The sequence below is a fragment of the Fulmarus glacialis genome, unplaced genomic scaffold (assembly GCF_000690835.1).
Source record: "Fulmarus glacialis isolate BGI_N327 unplaced genomic scaffold, ASM69083v1 scaffold1179, whole genome shotgun sequence".
NCBI lineage: Eukaryota > Metazoa > Chordata > Aves > Procellariiformes > Procellariidae > Fulmarus > Fulmarus glacialis.
In genome coordinates this window covers 1-20,695 of record NW_009232376.1, presented here as the reverse complement: position 1 = coordinate 20,695, position 20,695 = coordinate 1, and the positions used below count along the sequence as shown (strand labels likewise).

At 41.6% G+C, this 20,695-nt stretch overlaps 1 protein-coding gene across 1 annotated transcript; it reads right to left on the bottom strand.

Moving 5' to 3' along the window:
* Positions 1-14,599: 14,599 nt before the first annotated feature.
* LOC104072136 (chromosome unknown open reading frame, human C11orf73) lies at positions 14,600-20,388 on the bottom strand. The gene is made up of 3 exons (XM_009584860.1): positions 20,060-20,388; positions 17,389-17,507; positions 14,600-14,954 (listed from the first exon to the last, which is right to left on the bottom strand). Exons 1-3 carry the CDS (start codon positions 20,180-20,182, stop codon positions 14,900-14,902), a joined length of 297 nt encoding a protein of 98 aa, XP_009583155.1. The 5' UTR covers positions 20,183-20,388; the 3' UTR covers positions 14,600-14,899.
* Positions 20,389-20,695: the final 307 nt, after the last annotated feature.

Genomic DNA, 20,695 nt, shown 5'->3' with positions numbered 1-20,695 from the left:
ATTTATAGGTGTACGACTCTTACTCATCCTAAATGTGTTGCTGCCATTCGACAAACCAGTTTTAGCAGGGATAGTAGTATCCTTATAGCTGTGTGTGATGATGCCAGTATCTGGCGCTGGGACAGACTACGATAAATTACTTTTTCTTAATTCAAAGTAGAAAATATATTTTCAAATTATAATATAGTCTGTTAACTCGCTAGTACGGTAGATGCATTTAGTGTAGACTTTCTCGAAGGTTCGGCAGGCTGGAGCTGAACTTAGTGATGTTTACATTCTGTGTATTGTTCTGCTTGAAATTGCTGCTTTTAATAAAAAGAAGTATTTTTGTAAAGTTTTCTGAATTGTCCATTTTAATTATTTCCCACAATGAGTTTTCACTTATGGCCTATGAAATTGCTTTGCATACAGCTATCACAAAAATATACAGTAACTTGCTAGAAATTTGGTATGTGTGTGCTTGCAGCTGTATTTGTGCCTTTTTGACTGAAAACCTAATGAAGCTATTGAATATTATCCAGGGACCACAAAGGAAATACTACACTTAAGAATATAGTATAAATAGTGTTAAATCACTGCTAAAAATATTTTGAACTCATTCCTTAAGTTAGTTGCACATTGAAATTGATTAAGTTTTAATAATCTCAAATTGGGATGTGCTTTTCACCCATTTCTATTACTGATTATGGGGAAAAAACTTTACTGGCTTTTTTTTTTTTTTTTGTGGATCACATCACTCTACTGTTTGGATTCTGGCTGTTTAGTTACTGTGATTATCTTAAATCAAAATTAGTATTGGAAATATATTTTAATTGCCTCTATTGTCAGTAACCCTAAATAGCCTCATCAATGTTTTACTTGCCCTAGGAATAATGAATTCTAAAATCAATACTATTTTGTATAGGTTTAAAATATGTACAATTGATAAAAATGAAAGGGGGAAAATGGATAAGATGGCAGACATCATTAACAGTGATAATCTGTGTTCAAAACACTTGTGTATATCTTGTCAGTGTATAGCTGAAGTGTTAGTGTTTGTATTCTGGAAGTGGTCCAAGACAGTGCACAGTAGCTGCGTGTACCTGAATGAGGAGGAAGGTTAATAACATTTACTGAAGCGGAACCATTTACATACTTTTTTTCCTACTGTGCTGCTCTTATCCTTCACCATAACATGTTACTTGAAAAGAATTAGGATATTAGGATATTATATAAATACAAGTAGACTATGATTGGCAACATAATAGTGCTTTTTTGATCAGTAGATTAAGTTAAGTAGTCCTGTCTGCTGCTGACTTCTTAAGTGCATATCTTGGACTTTTATCTTTCAGGATATTGCTTTTTTCTGTTTGTTACAGTTTGGGAAGCTCGTAAATGCTCTGTTTAGATAAACTACCTCTTCAGTTTGAAGTAATATGACTAAGCCAGTTTTGATTTGTGTCCTTGGGAGCCTGCAAAAAATGAAATCCAGAGCTGGCAAGTAGTTTACAAGTCTTACTCTATAACACAGGATTTCTCTCCACCCTGCTTTTTTTTTCTTTTTAAATCCTTGTCCTTACTACTGGGGAGGTGTGGTAGTACCATTGTAGCACAAGTCAGTCCAAAACTAGTGTTAAATTGAGCTGGATTTTGGACCTTCTTTTTCTTGCACAGGCCAAGTGGCCAGCGTGCTCATTCTCTGAAGGGCTGCCCTTGATTGACTGATGGTCATGGGGAAGTGATCAGGGAGCCAAGTGTAAAACCACAGAGTCGGGTAGAACCAGGTACAAGCCGGAGTGCTGGAGGGAGGAGACAGAAATACCTGCAGAGTTGGACACAAATTAGCTGAGAGGGAGAGGAAGACAGGTGAGACTGGAGCTTGGAGAGAGTTTTTAACCTCTACTTCTACTGCATCTACAGAACTGCTGGCACAGTATGAACCAGCATTTGTGCGACAGTGATGAATGAACTCATAGTTCATTCTGTGGAAAGTACGTGGGGTTGGCAGAGCCTGAAAAATTGTGGGTGTGGGGATGTGTTTGGGAGAGCGCTCCAAAAAGGCAGCGGGAGTGCTCAGGCTTCCTACAGCCTTCAAGGAAACCGCTTTGATCAGATGAGCTACACTGTACTGAGAACGCTTGGGTTGGAGGCTGGTACCACTTAGCCTTTGCAAATGCTTTACAGTAACATGCCAGGTCTTCTGTGTTTTCCCATGTCCAGGATTGAGAGTGAAATGGGGTACCAAAGCAGTATGGATTTTTCAGCCGTGGTTGTTTTTTTGGTGTGTAAGTGGTAGTTCTGACAAAGGAGCTGCTCTGTTTCTGAGAGGAAGGAAAGGAAGGGTGGTGCTTGACTAGAGAGAGGCTTAACACAATTAGGGTCAGCTTTAACTTTTGTATTAATGTATGAATGTGCTGAAGCCTGTTCTCTTAAAATACAGAGAAATGTTCCAGCAGGTTTGCTCTGAGAAACCTGGATGGAGCTGACATCAGATTCAAGGTGTTAATGAAGAACTAGACAATGTGAACTTGCAAAAGTGGAGCTGGAACAAGCCACTGGGAAGAAAAAATTCTCCTTTACAACAGTCAGCCCCATCTGCTTTTAGGATTAATAATATCTTGAATATACCCCACAAGGGAAAAAAACTCCTTTCCAATATTCAGATGCATAAAGCTCAAGTGAACATAAAAGTTGTGTATTTATTTCATTGGGGTGTTTTCTTCCTAGAGTTTGCCTAGTTCCAGACTGAAAAAAGGAACAAATCAAATTATTTTTATTGTGTATCTTCTGGAAGGTACAGAGCTAGTAGTGTTATAATCATTGCAAAAGAATTTAAAGAAGAGGAGTTTAATATTCTCTGAAACCTTTAACCTTTTAATATATACCTTTGTGTAAGCTGAAACTGTGCTCACCCACATACCTTGAAAGCCCCAGTGCTTAAGTTCTTCAGCAAAAGAAGTGTGGTTTGACCCTAGTATTGGAGAAACCTACCAAAAATATTCTGAAAGACATTAACGTGTTCTTTGCCATTGTCTGCAAGCCACCTGTAGTTCTGTTCTTTGACAAATTCTGTAATCGGCTCCTTCTGTTTCCCATCTCGGCAAAAGGCAGATGAGGGAGAGGTGAAGTCAGGCTCTGCCTGGCTCCAATTCTCCTGACTGATAGTTGTAGTACAGCCAGGAAACTGTTTCAGGAGGCTGCAAGCGTTACAGATGTCTGTTCTGTATGAACTCCGTTTGAAGAGTACAATAAAGTTGGAAAGTCTCCGTTTCCTTCAACTATTGCACACTATTGAGTATCTCTCTGAAGAGATTCATCTTTCATCCCTTCATAAAAAAATAAGCTGGAGAGAAGTAGTACCTGCAAGTCCTTGTCTTTCTCCACCAACTTTCAGAGATGTAGAAATTGGCTAAATGATTGGCTTGGACTACAATCCTAATTTTTAAGCAGAGACTAACCCCGAGTCAGCAAGAAAGTTTGTAGCACAGCTGGAAATAGAAGACATTCCAGATTGTTAAATCAGTAGTTCAGTTAAAGGGCCTCTCCTTCTCAGAGATTCAGGTCCTGTTTGCTGGGGTTTTACTCCATCTGGTGGTGACTGAATAAAAAAAAATGTTACCGCAATGTAATTTTAAATCAGGTTCTTCTTGAGGCTTCTAATTTTAAGCTAAAGAATTTCATGTGAATGTGGATTGAATTTGCCCTTCCTAGTACATGTTGGAGTGCATGTTTTCTTTGGTGTGTTTCATGCTCTCCTGGAATGCTTAGCTGTCAGCATAGGAGAGGATCTGTGTGTCAGAAAAATATTTGGTTCATTTCATTATCGTAACTTTTTAAAAACAAAACTACAACAAACCCTTCTGCATAATGAGAATTTTGACAACTTCTCATGAATTTTGCATCTGTTTCAGCATAAACCAGTAGCAGTATATGCACTTGTTGCTTCTTGTATTTCTTAATTTGCTCTGGGTGTGGTGCTGAGGTGAGGGCAGACCCAGAAACAGGTAAGGCCCTCATGAAAAGAAACTTTCCCAGCTCTGACTAACAATTCATGTTGACTTGGGAAGAAAAGTGATTGGGGAAATGTCCCGAAAAGGAGGGAAATAAGTCTATTGCTGTCACAGTTACAAGTCTGCCATGGCAGGGCATGTTCAACCTCAAAGCCTAATGATCAGTAGACAGCCTTTTTTTGTTTTAAGGGGTTTTCCATTCAAGGGACCTAACCTCTTAGTAGCAAGAAACTGACAACAGCACAAAGGAGAAATACTCTAAATGTAGGAGGACATTTACAAAATAATTTATATTACATGTAGGTTATTATTATTACAGGCATTACATCTCTGGAAGTACCCAGCGGAAGGATTTTTTATTGTGTGTGGGGAAAAAAAAAAAACCCAAACAACTGCAACAACATGTATGTAAAAGGCAGGATAGATTGATGCATTGTATCTTTCTGTTTCTGAATTACTTCTATAATCTTGTTCTCTCATTTTAAACCACTGTGTTGAGGGAAAAAGTAGTGTTAGGAGATATCTATCTATATAGATGGATACATTGAACAAGCATTTGGCTGTTCATCATGAAGACATAGCACAAAGTCTAATCCCTTCCCTGGGATCTCCCATCTGAAACATGCAAAGAAAAGGCACTAAACCACTATTCGTCCTGAAACAGGAAAATGCAGTAAGAGGTTTAATCCATTCCTCAAGAAGGAAATACTTATCTGTTCTAGCACGCAGACCAATACATCATTATTATCCCTCACAAAAAAAAAAAAATTTCAATCTCTTGGGATAGTTTCTATTCTCCCGTTCATTCTCATTACTTCTGTAGTGAGCACATGTGCATGCCTATGTGCTCTGCAGATCAGTGAACAAAGAACTTCTCCTTTGAAACCCAGGTTAGACTCTGCGGGTGGGTGACCCACAGCCCAGTAACCCAGTTGATGTGGTGAAAGTTGTGGCTCGTTACTGTGTTGACAGCTTTTCTCCTGCAGTGTGACTGGACTGCCAGTTTGTTTCAGAGCCACCCACAAGAGTTCCTGACGCTTGGAACAAAACAGACAAATGTAAGAGCTAACCAAAAATTTGCAAACCTCATTTCTGAAGTCCAGAGGGTGTAAAAGGTGGATTGAAGAGCTCAGTTTTAGGCTTCTACTTTGAACAATAGTGTTCTCATCACAAAGAAATAGTAAAGACTGTTTTGGTATCTCTCAGGACAAAACCATGTGGAACAAAAGTTGGGTGAGGTAGAAAGAAAAAACACTTATGCTTGAGAAGTGCAGCTTGGCAGTTCAAATAAACAACCCATAGAAACAAATGAGTTCTTCCTTTCACAGTGGTTTTGAAAGACACCTCTCTGATAGAATTTGAAGGGGAATGGAGTCTTCCTTCTGCAAGTTTCTGTTCTGCGAGCTCAGTCACAGCAGGTTGGAAAGAAGAGGAAAGTAACTTACAGTGATGGTCTAAAGCATCGTGTACTACATTCACCAAGCTGTTAGACAACATCTGCTGACCCCACAGTGGGTACAGTGCTGGGAGAAATTCTTAATGCACACTGCTGAATTATTCAAGATGCATCTGATTGATTACATATATTGATTTACAGCCTTGAAGACTGGAGCCAGGGCAAGAGCAATCACAAAGCTCGTGCTAGAGAGACTTAGCCATCCCACCCACATGGTCTAGTCTGGCTTCCCAAAGCCCAAACAACAACAATCCCACCAGCATCCTGGAATAACCAGAATGCAGTTTTGACCAGGTCAGAACAGAAGCAGTTTGTTACTACAGCAACAGGAGAGAAGACAGAGCAGCGGAGTGACAACCTCTGCTGATAGGAACTCTGCCCGAAGGGTAGAGAGTTTATATACCTTTAGGTTATACCACTCATTCTTCACCAAACCGTGTCAGATAATCAGGACTGTAGAAAATTTCAACAAAGAGCAGTAACACACAGATTACTTCATCTAGGGACACTCCAGACAGTTGGATAAGGAACTCTAGACAGTACCTCTTTTTTACAAATAACTCACTCCTTTGTTAATTAAATCTTGCTGACCCAGTGAGACTGTTGGGTCATGCTGACACATATTTCTTAACTACTGAGGCCTTGCAAAGGCCTATGAAGTGTTAATAATTTTACTTCCACAGCAGGCAGATGCTTCCTTAGAAGTGTGAGGACCTAAACAATGGCCACCAGCAGCCTTCAGTGCAACTTAAGAATGCTTTTACTCTGGCTTCCATTTGGTCCCTCTGTCGTCTTCTGATACCACTTCTGACATCGTCAGCTACCTGAGGCATCTGCCATCTGCGTAACAAAACACCATAGCCTACAGGCTGTCGTCTTCTGATACCACTTCTGACATCGTCAGCTACGTGAGGCATCTGCCATCTGCATAACAAAACACCATAGCCTACAGCAGGATTTGACAGGCCACACAGAATGATCCTAATGACACATTCTGATGAGGGAGTTCAGCCTGGGCCTCTGCTGACTGCCCTCATTGCTGCTGCTCCACAAACAGCCTACGAATGTGTCTTTAAGGACTGATACCACTTCTGACATCGTCAGCTACGTGAGGCATCTGCCATCTGCATAACAAAACACCATAGCCTACAGCAGGATTTGACAGGCCACACAGAATGATCCTAATGACACATTCTGATGAGGGAGTTCAGCCTGGGCCTCTGCTGACTGCCCTCATTGCTGCTGCTCCACAAACAGCCTACGAATGTGTCTTTAAGGATGTTAAGTCCTTGGTTGAGCAGGAAACCAAGTATCTGAGGGTTTGGGCCTGTTAACACGGCTTCTGGGAGCTTTGTCCATAAGTTACCTGGCACGTAATTAATTTTACTTTTCAGAAGCAGTTCTCACACAGCTTTCCTGGGTCTCATCTGTCTTCTCCTGTTTTTCTCCTCTTGTGGCCCCCAGGTTGAGCTCATGCCCTTTCTTTCTTGTGAGTCTGGTGAGGTCTGTGGCTATTACGCAAGGAGAGAAAGAGTCCATTTTAGGCTGAGGTGTGAACACACGAAATGTCACTGAGCAGTCTCAAAGGCATCAAAGGAATGTGTTCCTAAGGCTGACTTTACTTGATAAAGGAATCCTTTGTTCTTCAGCCACTGAAGCCAATAAAAATTTTTGTTTTCATTGCCAGTGGTCTTGGGAGCGAATCCGAATTCTTAGTTATGGAAAGTAATTTACAAAAACATGATATATTCTTCAAAATAGTATTTCTGATCAATCTAGTCTAGGTCTAGTGAGCAGGAAGGCCAACTGGAGCTATCCCCCTAGAAGATGTCTGGACACGACTGGCTGAAGCCATCTCACTAGCAGAGCTAGCACTCCTAATCAAGAGCCATCCCGTTGGCCCAGGAGGACCACGTCAGAAGAACATCAGTGCATGTTAGCACAGCAAGCTGCTCTCCCTGTCCTCTGACTTGGATTGAGAGCTTTTCCCTCCTGATCATGAGCTGCCAAGCCTGAGAGACAAAAGTCACCTCCTAGGCACTGTTAAACCAAGACTTACACGGTGACTTTGATAGCTTCAAAACTTGGCTTCCTCCGGGGGGAGAAAAAAAGGCTATTTTACAGAACGTTTTCAAATGCGTGCGGTACCTGGGTCCCACGTGTACTCTTTGCCCTCTGAGCCTCATATTCTGCCCAATCTGCTATTGCTTTCTTCTTCCACCGGGCAGCAGCTGTCAGGACTGTTCTTAAATGCCACTCCACAGCAAGCTTCTCCATCTGGAAGAGCACAGAAATACAACAGCCCAGAGGATTAGTCTCTTCTTTGGAGGGGGGCAAAGGGTTTTATTTCTCATCTGCCTTTCTGACCTTTGTCTTCAGCCTTTCTGTCAGCACCGTTTAGCTCCACTGGCAGAAAGGAAAAGCCCTCCTACTACAGTCAATGATCCAAATGATCTAAAAAACCTGTGCATTTCTATCCCTTAACAGCTTAACAGTTATCCAGGTACAGAAGTCTTTAGTATTTCATGAGCACGTGGACTTGAAGAACACAATGTAAAAAGAGAGTAACTCATACCTGTTACAGAAAGATCCAACAGAAGCAATTGAATGTAACAGTAAACACATCTGTAAGGCTTCTTTTAAGGATCAACATCCATCTTACTAAATTTTTTTTACAATTAAAAGTGGCACTATAAATACAGTAACTCACAGAGTGTACCTCTATTGCTTTGATATGAACGTTCAAGAGGAGGGGGTTCGGTTTTAGGTTTCAGGTTCGGTTTTAGGTTTCGCTTCACGTGTCTTTTTGCTGTCCGCTCCCTCCCAGGAGCTTCTCCACACTTCAGGCAGACTCCTAAAAATACATATCAGGAGGAGCCTGAGCGAGGCCAGGACAAGTTAGTTCTACAGCTGATGGCTCACGGCAGGGGACCTGCTTCTGCTGCACACGGCAGATCTCCAGGAGAACTATGTGTCTTCTGCTCCTTTGCTCCAACAAAAGGATAGCAAAAACCCCGAGCTGTACAATGCAGCTCTGGTTCCAGACTCTCAAGTCAAGGTCAGGAGGCCCAGATCTAGGACCCTTCAGTACCGAAGTTACCCATGAAAATGAAGCCAGCTGTGCTTCTGGTGAGTGCAAGATGGTTGAATTACGCTTTGCCCTGTCAAGCACCATCCTTTCACCTCAAAGCAAGAGTTCCTTCATGGTCACTCGCCTCTGAGCTTCACTGGCCTCTGGGAACAGTTCAAAATGTTGAAGACACACAGACGCCCTTGAGAAGTGGTTCAGAGAGCATTGGGATCTCTCCTCCCTCTCTCAAAATATTGCTAGACCCTGAACATTGCCCTCAAGACAAAAAGAGCAGGTTCATTCAAATAAAGAAAGAAAGAAGGTAATCCTCTACTTCTGGAACAATTCTTTCTGTTCGGTTACTAAATAGATCTGTGCACTGGAAAAAAGACTCTGGAGTGAAACGAAGCAGACTTAAAGGGTCTTTAAAAAGTCTGCTACACACACATCCTCCTGTAATTCCTTGTGACACATACTTATAACTTTCCAGGGTTCACACACATCATGTCCAAAAGAAACATCTCACTCACACAAGTACAAAGGCACAGTGTTACCCTCCTCAGGAGGCTCACCTGAGGACTCTCTTCTCTTGATTTTCTCCCCTAGTCCTTCTTTCATATCAACTGCCCTTACTTTCACAGGACCACTGCAAGGAAGAGCTGGAAGAACCCCTGTGAGCAAGAAACACCACCTCTCTTAAAACAGCATCTGCATGAGGATTCACATGAGAATGACATGCAGACATGCTCAATCAGGTCATAAAAACAACTAAGACCATTAATTCCTTATCTGTCCTACTCTTCGGCCCTTTTGAACACTAGAACTCGTCCAACTTGTTCCTGTAAATCAGTATTACTCCTGGTGATACTATTTTTTCCCCTGCTTTATCTAGTCCCTGTTGTGAAAAGTTGGTTGGGAGATGCTAGAGACCTAGCAGAGTCTCTTTTGGAGGAGCAATTTTACTTCACAGAGTCTAGGATCTCTGTACTGACCCTGCCTGCACAAATTCAAATTTCTGATATATGCAACCCACAGACATTCTTCTGGGGAAGTTCATGACCAATTAAGAAGAAAAAGGGCTGGAATTCCCAGATTGAAAAGTGAAATTCCTTTTTGGCACAGGTGATGAACCTTTTCTACAACTATGTCCAGATGATGTTTCTCTTCAGAAGAAAACAAATGGGCTCTATGAGAGAGAACCACCACCATGGTCAGCAGAATTTGGTATTCAGCAGCCTGAAGGATCTCCCTAGATGTTTACTCCCTGGTGCACAAACCAGCTTAAAAAAGGAAAGAACAGTTTGCACCTGCGATTTATGAGGAAGGGAGAGCAGATCCAGAACAGATGGATCTGTACCCTATGCCACATAGGGACCTTTTAACATTTGCCATAGGTACCTAGCAAGAAGGACAAAACGAGAACACACACAATGTTCTCAGGAGTCTACTCTCACATTTCCTGTTAATCCTCTCCTTATAATAATCTCTCTGCTTCTTCTCCTTGGGGGATTTAGTGGGTCTTTCATGGAGGGATTTAAAAAAAAATTCTCCACGTTCAGTGTTACACTGCAGGTTGCAGGAAAAGATGACGCCACCAGTTTGGATGAAGGATGCCACGTTCCCTCTGCAGCTTTCATGAATGTCCTCATCCTCCCACAGAGATATTTTACAAGTAATCTGCAGTCCATTGCCTTCAACAGCCTTGAAGGCTTTAGTAGGAATCAAGTTACGTGGGAAGGGACTCCAGTGGCTGGAGTCTATGGTCTCACTAATCTTTCCTGTTAGGAAGTTGAGTCTAATGCAAATCCTTCTTGCTCCAATTGGAGACTGTCTACCATCCCTTATCCCAAGTGTACCTGGAGACTTTTTGCTCCCCGATATGCCAAGAGTGTTTTGAATTTTAATCTTACCCTCCCCTTCACTTGGGTACGTACCCTCCCTGACTAAAGTCATAGCATCGGTAAAGAGGGAACTCCATCACGGGGGTCACGAACGGAGCTCCTTTGCAGCGTTAGACCTGGGACACCTCCCCCTACAAACAGGCTTCCTGTTTGCCAAGAAATTACTTCTTCCATACTCCCAAAGAGGGCAATTAAGATAGTTTCTTCACTTAATTCTCACAAAAGGCATAAGAATTTCACAAACATGTGACGTGTATGGATCCCATCTTCTATCACATATAGTTCTGTAGAATGTAGCATTCTGTGTGAAATTCTGCACAGGAACATTTCTTAGTAATTTTCCTGTAGTTTTCCTGTCTTTTTGTAGTCTCAAAGGAAAGAGGAAAAAGCAGGTGAAACTTGAAGATGTTGCCCACATTCTTCTCTACGCTCCACAAGTTCTGTCTAATGAATGATGATGATTTTGCATGATTGATGGCAGGCTGGCAACATAAAAACCAATCGCTTCTCTATATTACTTCAAGTGAAGACGTACATCTTCCAACCCAAACAAGAGTAAGCATGGAGTGTCCTGTGAATGAGTTTGTCCTCTAACCTCAAGAGAGGCAGAAAAATCCTAGTAATGCAGTGCTACCCAACATGAGCTGAGAGGCTCTCATGTCATCAGTCAAGGGGGACACAAGCAGCCTTACTCACCTGGGAATGCTACCCAACATGAGCTGAGAGGCTCTCACGTCATCAGTCAAGGGGGACAGAAGCAGCCTTACTCACCTGGAAAACAGGATGTCAGGTTTAGGAAGGATGTCAGGAGCTCCGGTTTCTCCCTGGGGAATGATCCAATTCATCATCCCTTTCTTCCTCTGCAACAGGGACAGAGACGGGCGAGATGATTCCAAGGCAACGACCATGTTGCTAACAAAGGCGGCAAACCTTTCAACTGCTAAAAGAAGCAGCTGCCTCACCAAAGCTCTCCAACAAAGCTCTCTTCTGTTAACTATAGCCCCTCCTTACAACAAGCAGAGACACCACTGCTAAGAACTGATCCTAGGTAGTAATACTGCTAGGCTTTCTGCAAGGGTGACACTCAACAGCTTCAACCAAACTCTTGACCAACAGAGAAGCCTGTGGAGGCAAGCACAGCCTTCTTCCCTGGCTTCACCTACACGTAATGGCAAGTGCCACCATTACCCTGCCTGGTTCTCCTACCCCTTCCTAAGCCTTCAGGGACAGGACACTGGGCTGGATCAATCCTTGGTTTGACCCAACACAGCTCTTCTTCGGATCTTACATGTCATCAAGACAATTGATGACAAGAGCATAAATCTGTAGAGCACCTGTATTACTGTACATAATGTCTAGGCCAAGTGGTCAGACAAATCATGGCATGCCAGGGGACACCAGGCCTTCGAGATTCAGTCTGAAATCCTGTAAGTAGCATCGCCAAAACAGTAAGACTTACATTGCTAAGAACTTCTTTAAAGTTTACCGTTGCATCCAGGCTGAGAAGAAGTTTTTCATAAAACCTCATTTTGGCTTTCTTTTGCCCGATAAAAAGGACACCCATGTCCAGGAAAACAAAATCAATATTCACTCTGTTCAAGATGCAGCGAGAGAGATACATCATGGTCTCATTTAGGCAGTTCTCCACGGTGTCACTGGGATTTGATGTCTCCAAGGCTACGGTGGCATAGTCCAATGGGACAGCTGGTGTAGAATCTATTAAGCAACACAAGAGGAGCAGAGACTTACACAGCAAAGACACTAATTGCAGTCAAGTTTTAGCAGCCTTCAGGCCCTCAGGCAATGCCTTGCTAGAGAGTGGTCTTCTTGAGTGCCACGATAAGGCCATGGTAACTCTGCCCACACTCAGTGTGTGGGCACTGAGGGCTTGAGAAACTTAGTATGCCCTGTCAAACATTTCCAGTTAAGAAGCAAAAGAACTCCTCCTGAGAATTAGTCAGACCACTCCAAAATCCTATGAATTTATGAGCTACAGCTTTTGGGGCCAGTGACCATTCCTAGGCAGCATTATCAGACACCCCACATCTGTTTCAAAGGGAAACAAGATTTTACTCCATCTTCTTACTGGGAATAATTCTTCTAGCACAGCCAATCCTTCTGACAACATTGGACAGTTGAAATATGAATCTCTGAACGGGCAAACAATTGTTCTTTCCCATATGTAGCTCTTCCATAAGAAGAGCGAACGTCCCCAGCCCAACTGTTCTGACACTCTAAAAGCAGAAAAGGAAAAAGCAACATGGACAAGGATTTGACGTAAAAGTAGCACAAACACCCTTCAGCTAGAGGAGATGCAAGGGGTTTCCAACAATTGTGATATGTTGGGTGGTCTTTCCACTCTGGCAGTGGGGAACCGAGAAACTCTGACAGCATTGATCTTTTGAATATAACTAGACCTGGACTTACAGAAAAATTTCATTTGTGGCACACTTGTAAAATTAACTTCCACACCCTCTGTACTAAAATATTACCACACAAGAAGCCATTTGCAGAAATTTTGTACAAGCAGGACATGAAACTCGGTTGCAAGCCTGTAACTGGGTTGCAAGTAGCGAGTGCCAGCCCAGCAGCACCGCGCACTTCCCCTCAGAGTTTAGAGCAGCCTCTCCTCGAGGAAACAGGACAAGCCAGCAACAGAGCATGGGATGATGCACACAAAGGCGATGCCTGGAACCCACTCTGAGGGATGATAACTATCCTCGTTTAGCCATCAATCGCACCTGAGCATTTCAAAAGCACCAGGTCTGCTATCCTCTTTTGCAGTAAATGCCAGTGTCCCCTCTCTCACACATCAACAACTGGGTGAGGGGAAGAAATAAGGTCTCCTCCTGCTTTCTCTCTCACCGCTTCCTTCGTACGTGGCTGCCCCAACACTACACACTGGGTGAGGGGAAGAAATAAGGTCTCCTCCTGCTTTCCCTCTCACCGCTTCCTTTGTATGTGGCTGCCCCAACACTACAACAGGAAAACAGACTGCAGGGATGGCAGGCCTACTTCAAACATCAAGCATAGCATCTACAACAGACAAGGGTGCTTGGAAACAAAGCTGCTGCTTCATTGCAGCAGTTCTAGAGCTGGAGCATTAAATAGGGAAGAAATAAGGTCTCCTCCTGCTTTCCCTCTCACCGCTTCCTTTGTATGTGGCTGCCCCAACACTACAACAGGAAAACAGACTGCAGGGATGGCAGGCCTACTTCAAACATCAAGCATAGCATCTACAACAGACAAGGGTGCTTGGAAACAAAGCTGCTGCTTCATTGCAGCAGTTCTAGAGCTGGAGCATTAAATAGTGGAAACTACTGAAGAAAAGATACCTTCTCATACCAAATTGAAGGGACATCAGCTTCTTCCAACCCCTCCAGAAGAATTCAGAACAACGTTCCTTGTTTCGATGGGGACTATGGAGATGCTTTGTTGGAAGTTCTGAGTAGAATCATAGACAAGTTCAAAGGAGACCAAGAGAGGCTCACAGGATAGTCAAAACAAGCTTCAGTTCACTGTGCTGCAATGAGTTTGTTAAAGCAGAACATAATAGCTTCCTCTCAAACAACAGAAACTATACCCCACAAATCCTTGAAATAACTACAACATTTTGATGTAACCCATTTTCCTCACGGAAAAAGTCTTCCAGATACTAAGAACCATTACGCTTCTTTTTCTCCTCCTCCACATCATTCTTTATACCTTAATTAGAGAAAGCTGAAGAGAAAGATAAATTCATCAAATACCTCCACTGTCAATAATCTAGCAGCTCTCATCTCACTGAACAGTCCGGGGCTGCAAAGTACAAACCTACAACTCTGAACGGGCCTGTAACGGCCATTTCAAAGCTATTTGACTTGCAGCAGGAAAAGAGTCCCCAAAGATTTCTCTTCATTACACTTTCATACAGGAAAAGTTAAAGACAGGTACCCAGAGATCAAGCTCAATAGCGTCTTCATGCCAAAAAGAGGGAAATACTATTATACCATTTATGAGCTGGGGACAGGAATATTGGTTGTCCACAAAGTGAAAGAACTTACAGCCTAAATACCAGCAGGAAAACCATCAGCATAGTCTCAGTTCCCTGATCACCCTTCAGAATGAAGTAAAGAAGGAAAAACTACATTTATTTTGTTTACAACTAAACACCCCAAAACATCACACAAGTATGAAACAGTGCTGCCATTTTTCATCTTGTGATTTCTTCCACTTTAAATGCAATTTCAAAAGAATATTTCTATGCACGCACATGCAACACCGATTTCTTATTGCAGCCAAGTACTTCAATTAAAAAAAAGTGTAGGCAAGTAGTTTTCACAGATTTTAATTTTAAATAATTTTCAAGAGTAATACAAAAGTTACAAGTTTGTCTATTCAGACTAATCGTTTTTTCCCCCCCAAAAAAATCTTCAGTGGAGTTACTTGTTGCATCTTTCGGGTAATGCTGTTTAGAAAGCACTTCAAATCACACAATTTAAGCTTATGTTTTCCAGAAGAGAGGGTTCTGTGTCAGACGCCTCTGGAAGTTCTCATACCTAGAAAAGAAAAAACAAACAACCAAAAAAACAAAAGCTGCTGCAAATAAAACGGCGTCAAAAATGATACAACTAGTCTATGTGGAGAACATGATAAATTACCTCTACTCCCACCAGGAATCTAGTAAATCCAAAATCCTTCTTTCTGATTCCATATGAAGAATATTCACAGTGAGACTTGTGTATTTCAACAACAATATATATTTCATTAAAGCGGTATCCCAGAGGATGCTCATTCAAGCTTAGTAAAATTATAAGTGAATTAAAAGTGGCTATTTTGTGTATAACATTTTTTGGGCTAGGAAATGAAAGTTCGGGCAGGTAGAAGTGCGAGTCTGAGGCTGCCCATCATCCTAATAATCAGGCCAGGTATCTCACAGAAGAAACCCCAGCAAAACCAAACCAAGAAAACCTCATGCCATTTAGGGATACACTGTAATACTGGGAAAAACAAAGACAGACCACTGCTGCTGAATCCAGTTCAGCTGTCCCTGTACTGCCCCTTCAGTGCTGCTCCATCTAGGATGCGCAGAGCCAGCTTGGCACTTCCCAGTTCATGGGACAGGGGACACGAGCTAGCAACCTTGACAGACTGGAGCAGGCTTGCACAGAGACAACAGCTTCCAACTCGGGATCGCTTCCTAGCAGGCTACGCGTAACCTGCTCACAGGTAAGGAAGAGGGATCTGCAGACAATTCTGCACTCACGGCTATGCATCGATTTGCCTTGTAGTTCTAATAGAAACCTTAAGACAAAGTAGTCCCCATTGTTTTTCCACCCTCACCAAATAATTCTAACTTCCACATTTATTATATGCAGTAATCCCTTAGTAAAAATCTAGTGAGGAAAAGTAATTCTCTAACACATAATGGAATCAAGTATACACACATGCTGTCCTAATTTCACTTTCCATACTCACAGAAAGAAGCAAACCACAAACAAACCGAACATCAGAATTCATTATTGACCTACAGCAAAGAACTAGGGAAAGCATACAATTTCTGTTACTTTCTTAAAAACGAAACAAAAAACAACCCCAGAAAACCCAACACAAAACCCCAGGCTTTGAGCTACAAAAGCCTAAAAACCCCTTTCAATCCTCACAAACCCAAGCTATAAGGTATCAAAAGGTACTGCCAATGAAACAAAGAAAACAAAAAAAAAGGTTCTCCTACATCTCATAATTCCTAACCTGACTCAAATAGAAAAGAGACTCTAAAGGGTTTTAAACCCACTCAAATTGGAAAAAGGCTTATTTATGAATGAATTTCTAAGCCAAACTATTGAATTTCCATTGCAGCCAGCCCATTGCAGAGACCTAAGATACTCCACATATTACAAGCTACAATTAAACGCATTATAATGACTCAGAAATATACGAACAGAGCCAAAAAATGTTTTTCCTGGGGCTGTAATCACATTAACAGATTTCTATACACAAATGTGTTCAGTTTATTAGAGTTACGCCTCACTTCACTATACTGTTTTGAACAACAGCCAAAAGCAAATTCAGCATCATCCAGGCAATGACCAGCCATTACCCTACTTCTTTAGCCTGTCTTCCCTTTGATTTCTCTCATCAGAGACCTTACCCACACATGTTCATGGAGCACATAGAAATTACCTGCTAAATAGAAGAGATCTGAATCAAGTTACACTCCCAAAGAAAATACATTGCTTACGTTAACTGCTTGCATTTTCATGAGATCTGTACTAACGATGAAACTGTATTCAGAGAGCCCAAAATACTGTTTTAAAAAGGGTTTAGGTTAATAGTGTAGAGGCTAAAGAGGGCTAAACTGATAAACTGTAAGACAGAATTTTTCAGACATCCTCAAGGACTGCCTGCAGTTCACAGCTTATCTCTAGACTACATGGGCTATCCCCACAGACAGTTATTTCTTAAACCAGTCCCTGGAAAACAAGTCTCAGAGAGACTTCTGCATTTGTGCTCAAGGGTCTTGGTGACAGAACCAGGTCAACCAGGAACACGCCTTCTCCACCTCTCCCATATTCTTAAGCAATATAAGTATGCTGGAACTATGTCTAGGAAGAGACCAAGCATAACAAATAAGCACAAATTGACAAGTATCAGTGTGTTCTGTCTTCCCATGACTCCAGAGCATTTGCATAATCAGCAACATAGTGCAAATCCGCGTATGTCAAGGGTGACATTTCTAGACATCTTTTTCTAAAAAAATTCATAGGCTGTATAGCACTTTCCTAACAAAAAAATGATATGAAGATGCTGACAAATAAATACAAAACCAGTGGATTTTTCTCTAAACTTGAGATAAATAACAACAAACACTTTTAAACATTTTCACATCATCTCACTGAATAGCATGACAGTAGTTACTTAGAAATACTTAGAAATCAGCTGGTTTAATGCCTAGAAAATAGAACACTTGTTACTAGAGATCATTGCCATTACCATTTCAGAACTACATTTGCAGGAATGAAAGCTTCAGAAGGATTTGGGGTCATCTGTGCCTGAGTAACAGCAAATGAGGAAGCAAAGTTATAGAAGTTATCCAACATCTTCTGAGTGAACTGAAATAAAAGAGACATTTTAAGTAAGTTCAATTTTTTTTTTCAATTTGAATTTTTGTGCAAAAGTTTAACAGATATACAACTCCTATATGAAATAAAATTAGCATTGTCATATAAAACACAATGGGAAAGTGGATATAGTAGGTCCAGGGATGTCCATTTTAAATTGATCAAAATATCCTAACTCTCAGTCTTGCCCTTAGATCTATCCAGCATCCAGAAACCATTTTCAGGATCTTCACTCGCCCTCTCCCTGCCCAATTTCATCCAACTGGATAAACAGCTTTGGGAAGAACATTTTCTTCTTGTGACAAAGAAGCGATGCAGTGACAAGAGCTGTCCCTCTCCTCCAAATTAAACCATCAGAAGAAGTGTAGACCAGGTCAAAGCTGCCATTCCAGCTGACAGCAAAACACTAGTTGTTAAACCAGCTGAAAATTCTGCAATCTGCCTCGTTACGTTACAACTCATTGTCAGACTCCAGCAACTGGGAAATTTCCTTTAGCTTTCACCGCAGAAGGGCTGCTATCCTGGCATCCTCTGCCACAAGATCTTGCCGGGGCAAACATGAAAAAGATGCACAGGAAAATCGTCAACTGTAGGAATAAGGAAGTAAAAGAGTGAAAGAGAGGCCAAGAAGTAATAAGCCCTGTGTGCAGAGGATGAGGCTGTAGGACATTCCCAGCCAGTCTACAAATACATAAGCCTATGGTACCTCCTTCTTGCCCCTATTCTTTTTATTTTTAAAAAAGTATGCATTGTTTTGGTGGGAGAACAAACTGTTTTCATAGACATTGAAATGATGGAGGAAAACAGAACCTGGGGCAATATATGCACACCCTTGTGCTTCCCTCCACCTGTTCTGACAAAAGGAGTGGAAGAACTGATGGATGAACTAGAACTCGGGAGCCTACCCTCAGTCTCACCCCACTCACATGCAGAACTCTGTGGTTTTGTCCCACTTTTTTCCATGCAATTTTTATAATATAACTATATATATATGAAATATATATACAATCATAAAGCTTCATAAAACTTACTAAAATTGTAGTGGGAGAGCAACCCCTTAACTTAGAGTAGCAACAGATGATTTTGCCTTTAAAAAAATACTTTTATTGCTATAATGTAGCAGTTCCAAAGAGATGATGTCAAGTATTAAATAAAAGCCATTAGTCATTCACAAACATGCTCCCAGTCATATCCCCTTCCTCTGCTATCTACTCCCTCAAAGGTTTCCTTCAACTGTGACTTCATACATTTTCTCTATAGGAGTAACCACTACTTCAACCTTTGGCTCAACCGCATTCCTTGAAAGCAATATACAATTTCAGTTAAGATGCTACTCTTTTTTAATAGAAAAATCCACCTAACTGGAAATAACATTTGTAAAAAAAAGTTATGCAATCGTGAGATGTTTTTTTTTCTTTAAATACTATTGCCAGAAAAATCCACCAGCCACCTTGCAAATGACCTCAAGTGGCACATTATTACCTCATGACTTAACTACTGCCATTATAAAAATTGGTGGAATCAGAAATATTATTTAGAGGTCATTTGCCCCAACTCCAGAAAAGCTCAATTAACTGTACTATACAAAAATAGCTGTTGGTCAAGTCCTAGTCATGATACCTTTCTCCAAGAGACCTGACCTATTTGGAGCTATTATGTGTGTAAACTGCCAAAGGACATCAGCTTCATTATCAGGATTACTGTTCAATTACCAATCTACCTCAGCAAATGTCTGCAAAGAAAGTGAGCAAGAAAAACAAAAAAGCCTCAAGAAAAGCCTCACCAACTTCTGAAATGGTAGAAGGTAATGCCATGGCCATCAGTGTTAGGGAAATCAAGACGTGCCATGCAGATCTAGCTTGCCTTGAATTGCTGTTAGATGGCCAACTAACTGCCAGTGCTGACTGAGGATTTCCAGAGATTCAAACTAACAGGCTGGGTAAAAAATAGCAAGTGTTGCAGCCCAAGGCCTGGTCCACAGGGAAAGAACTGGGGAAAAAAAAAAACCCACATCTTTCTGTGGGAGAGGGCATGATTCTGTAGTTCTGCAGAACTACGTCAGAAGGATTTCTCAAGGGTCAGTAGTACACTTGGATATCTATCTGCATCCATGCCCACGTCTGCCTTGAGTTTTGAATAATTTTTGACCATCCCTGCAAGTCTACGCACTGGAGTTCCAGCACCTACAAATCACCAAAGATCCACCGTCTCTTACATGCATTTAGTCAGAGCTGCTCCTATAAGGAAGTATCAGAAATATTTTTACAGTAGAGTAACATCGAAACAAGTGAGTCTATTGGCCTGATTCCACTGAGCATGCAAAATCCAATCCTTTACAGGAGATACAGTTCTCCAGTGTAAGTAAAAGTAATTTCAAAATATCAAAGCATCCAGCCAAATGATTTGACGACGATTAGTTGGTTACAATCCTATAGCCACCCATAGCAACTTTTTTTTTTCTTTATTTAATTAGTTCTTCAGAGGCTCAATTCTTAAGACTTCCGTAGTACAGAGAATTTCTGAAAACAGAATGTCCAAGCTACCTCTGTGAATGAATCTACTGATGACACAGCAGCACTTGCAACAGGAGTCTGCTGGGCCAGGTTCTCCAGCAGTTCCACTGAGATTCCAATCTGGGCCACTGCTGGTGTCTGAGGGAGGTTCATGGCACCAAAGGGATGTTGACTTCCCTTCCCTGAAAGCACCACAAACAGCACACGTTAGATTTGGCACACATGTAGAGACTGTGTTACTTAAATCACCGTGTTTCTTCTGTGCAAAGTATTCCTCAACTCCCACCAGAGAGATCTCCCTACCTCAAAAATACAGAAAAATCATGCGGTCCAAGCACAGGCACAAGTACACACAAGCACAACAGATGAAACAGTGTGATAGGTACATTTAAAAACCACAGCAGATCCTAAGGAGATTTCTAAGAAAAAGGAAAAATATCATTTTAAAGCTCCCTATGAAGTAAATGGATTCAACAGGAAATACGATCTGTGAGTAAAAGCAGGACCTTTCTCTATAGGAACCAACCCTTTAATTGACATTGTAACAATTACAGCTAAACAGGAAACATGCAGTACTGCTGCACAGTTGTTTGATTCACGCATTCAAACCAGGTGCTTGTGAACCCGTTTGTGCACTGAAAAATAGAATCATAGAATCATTAAGGT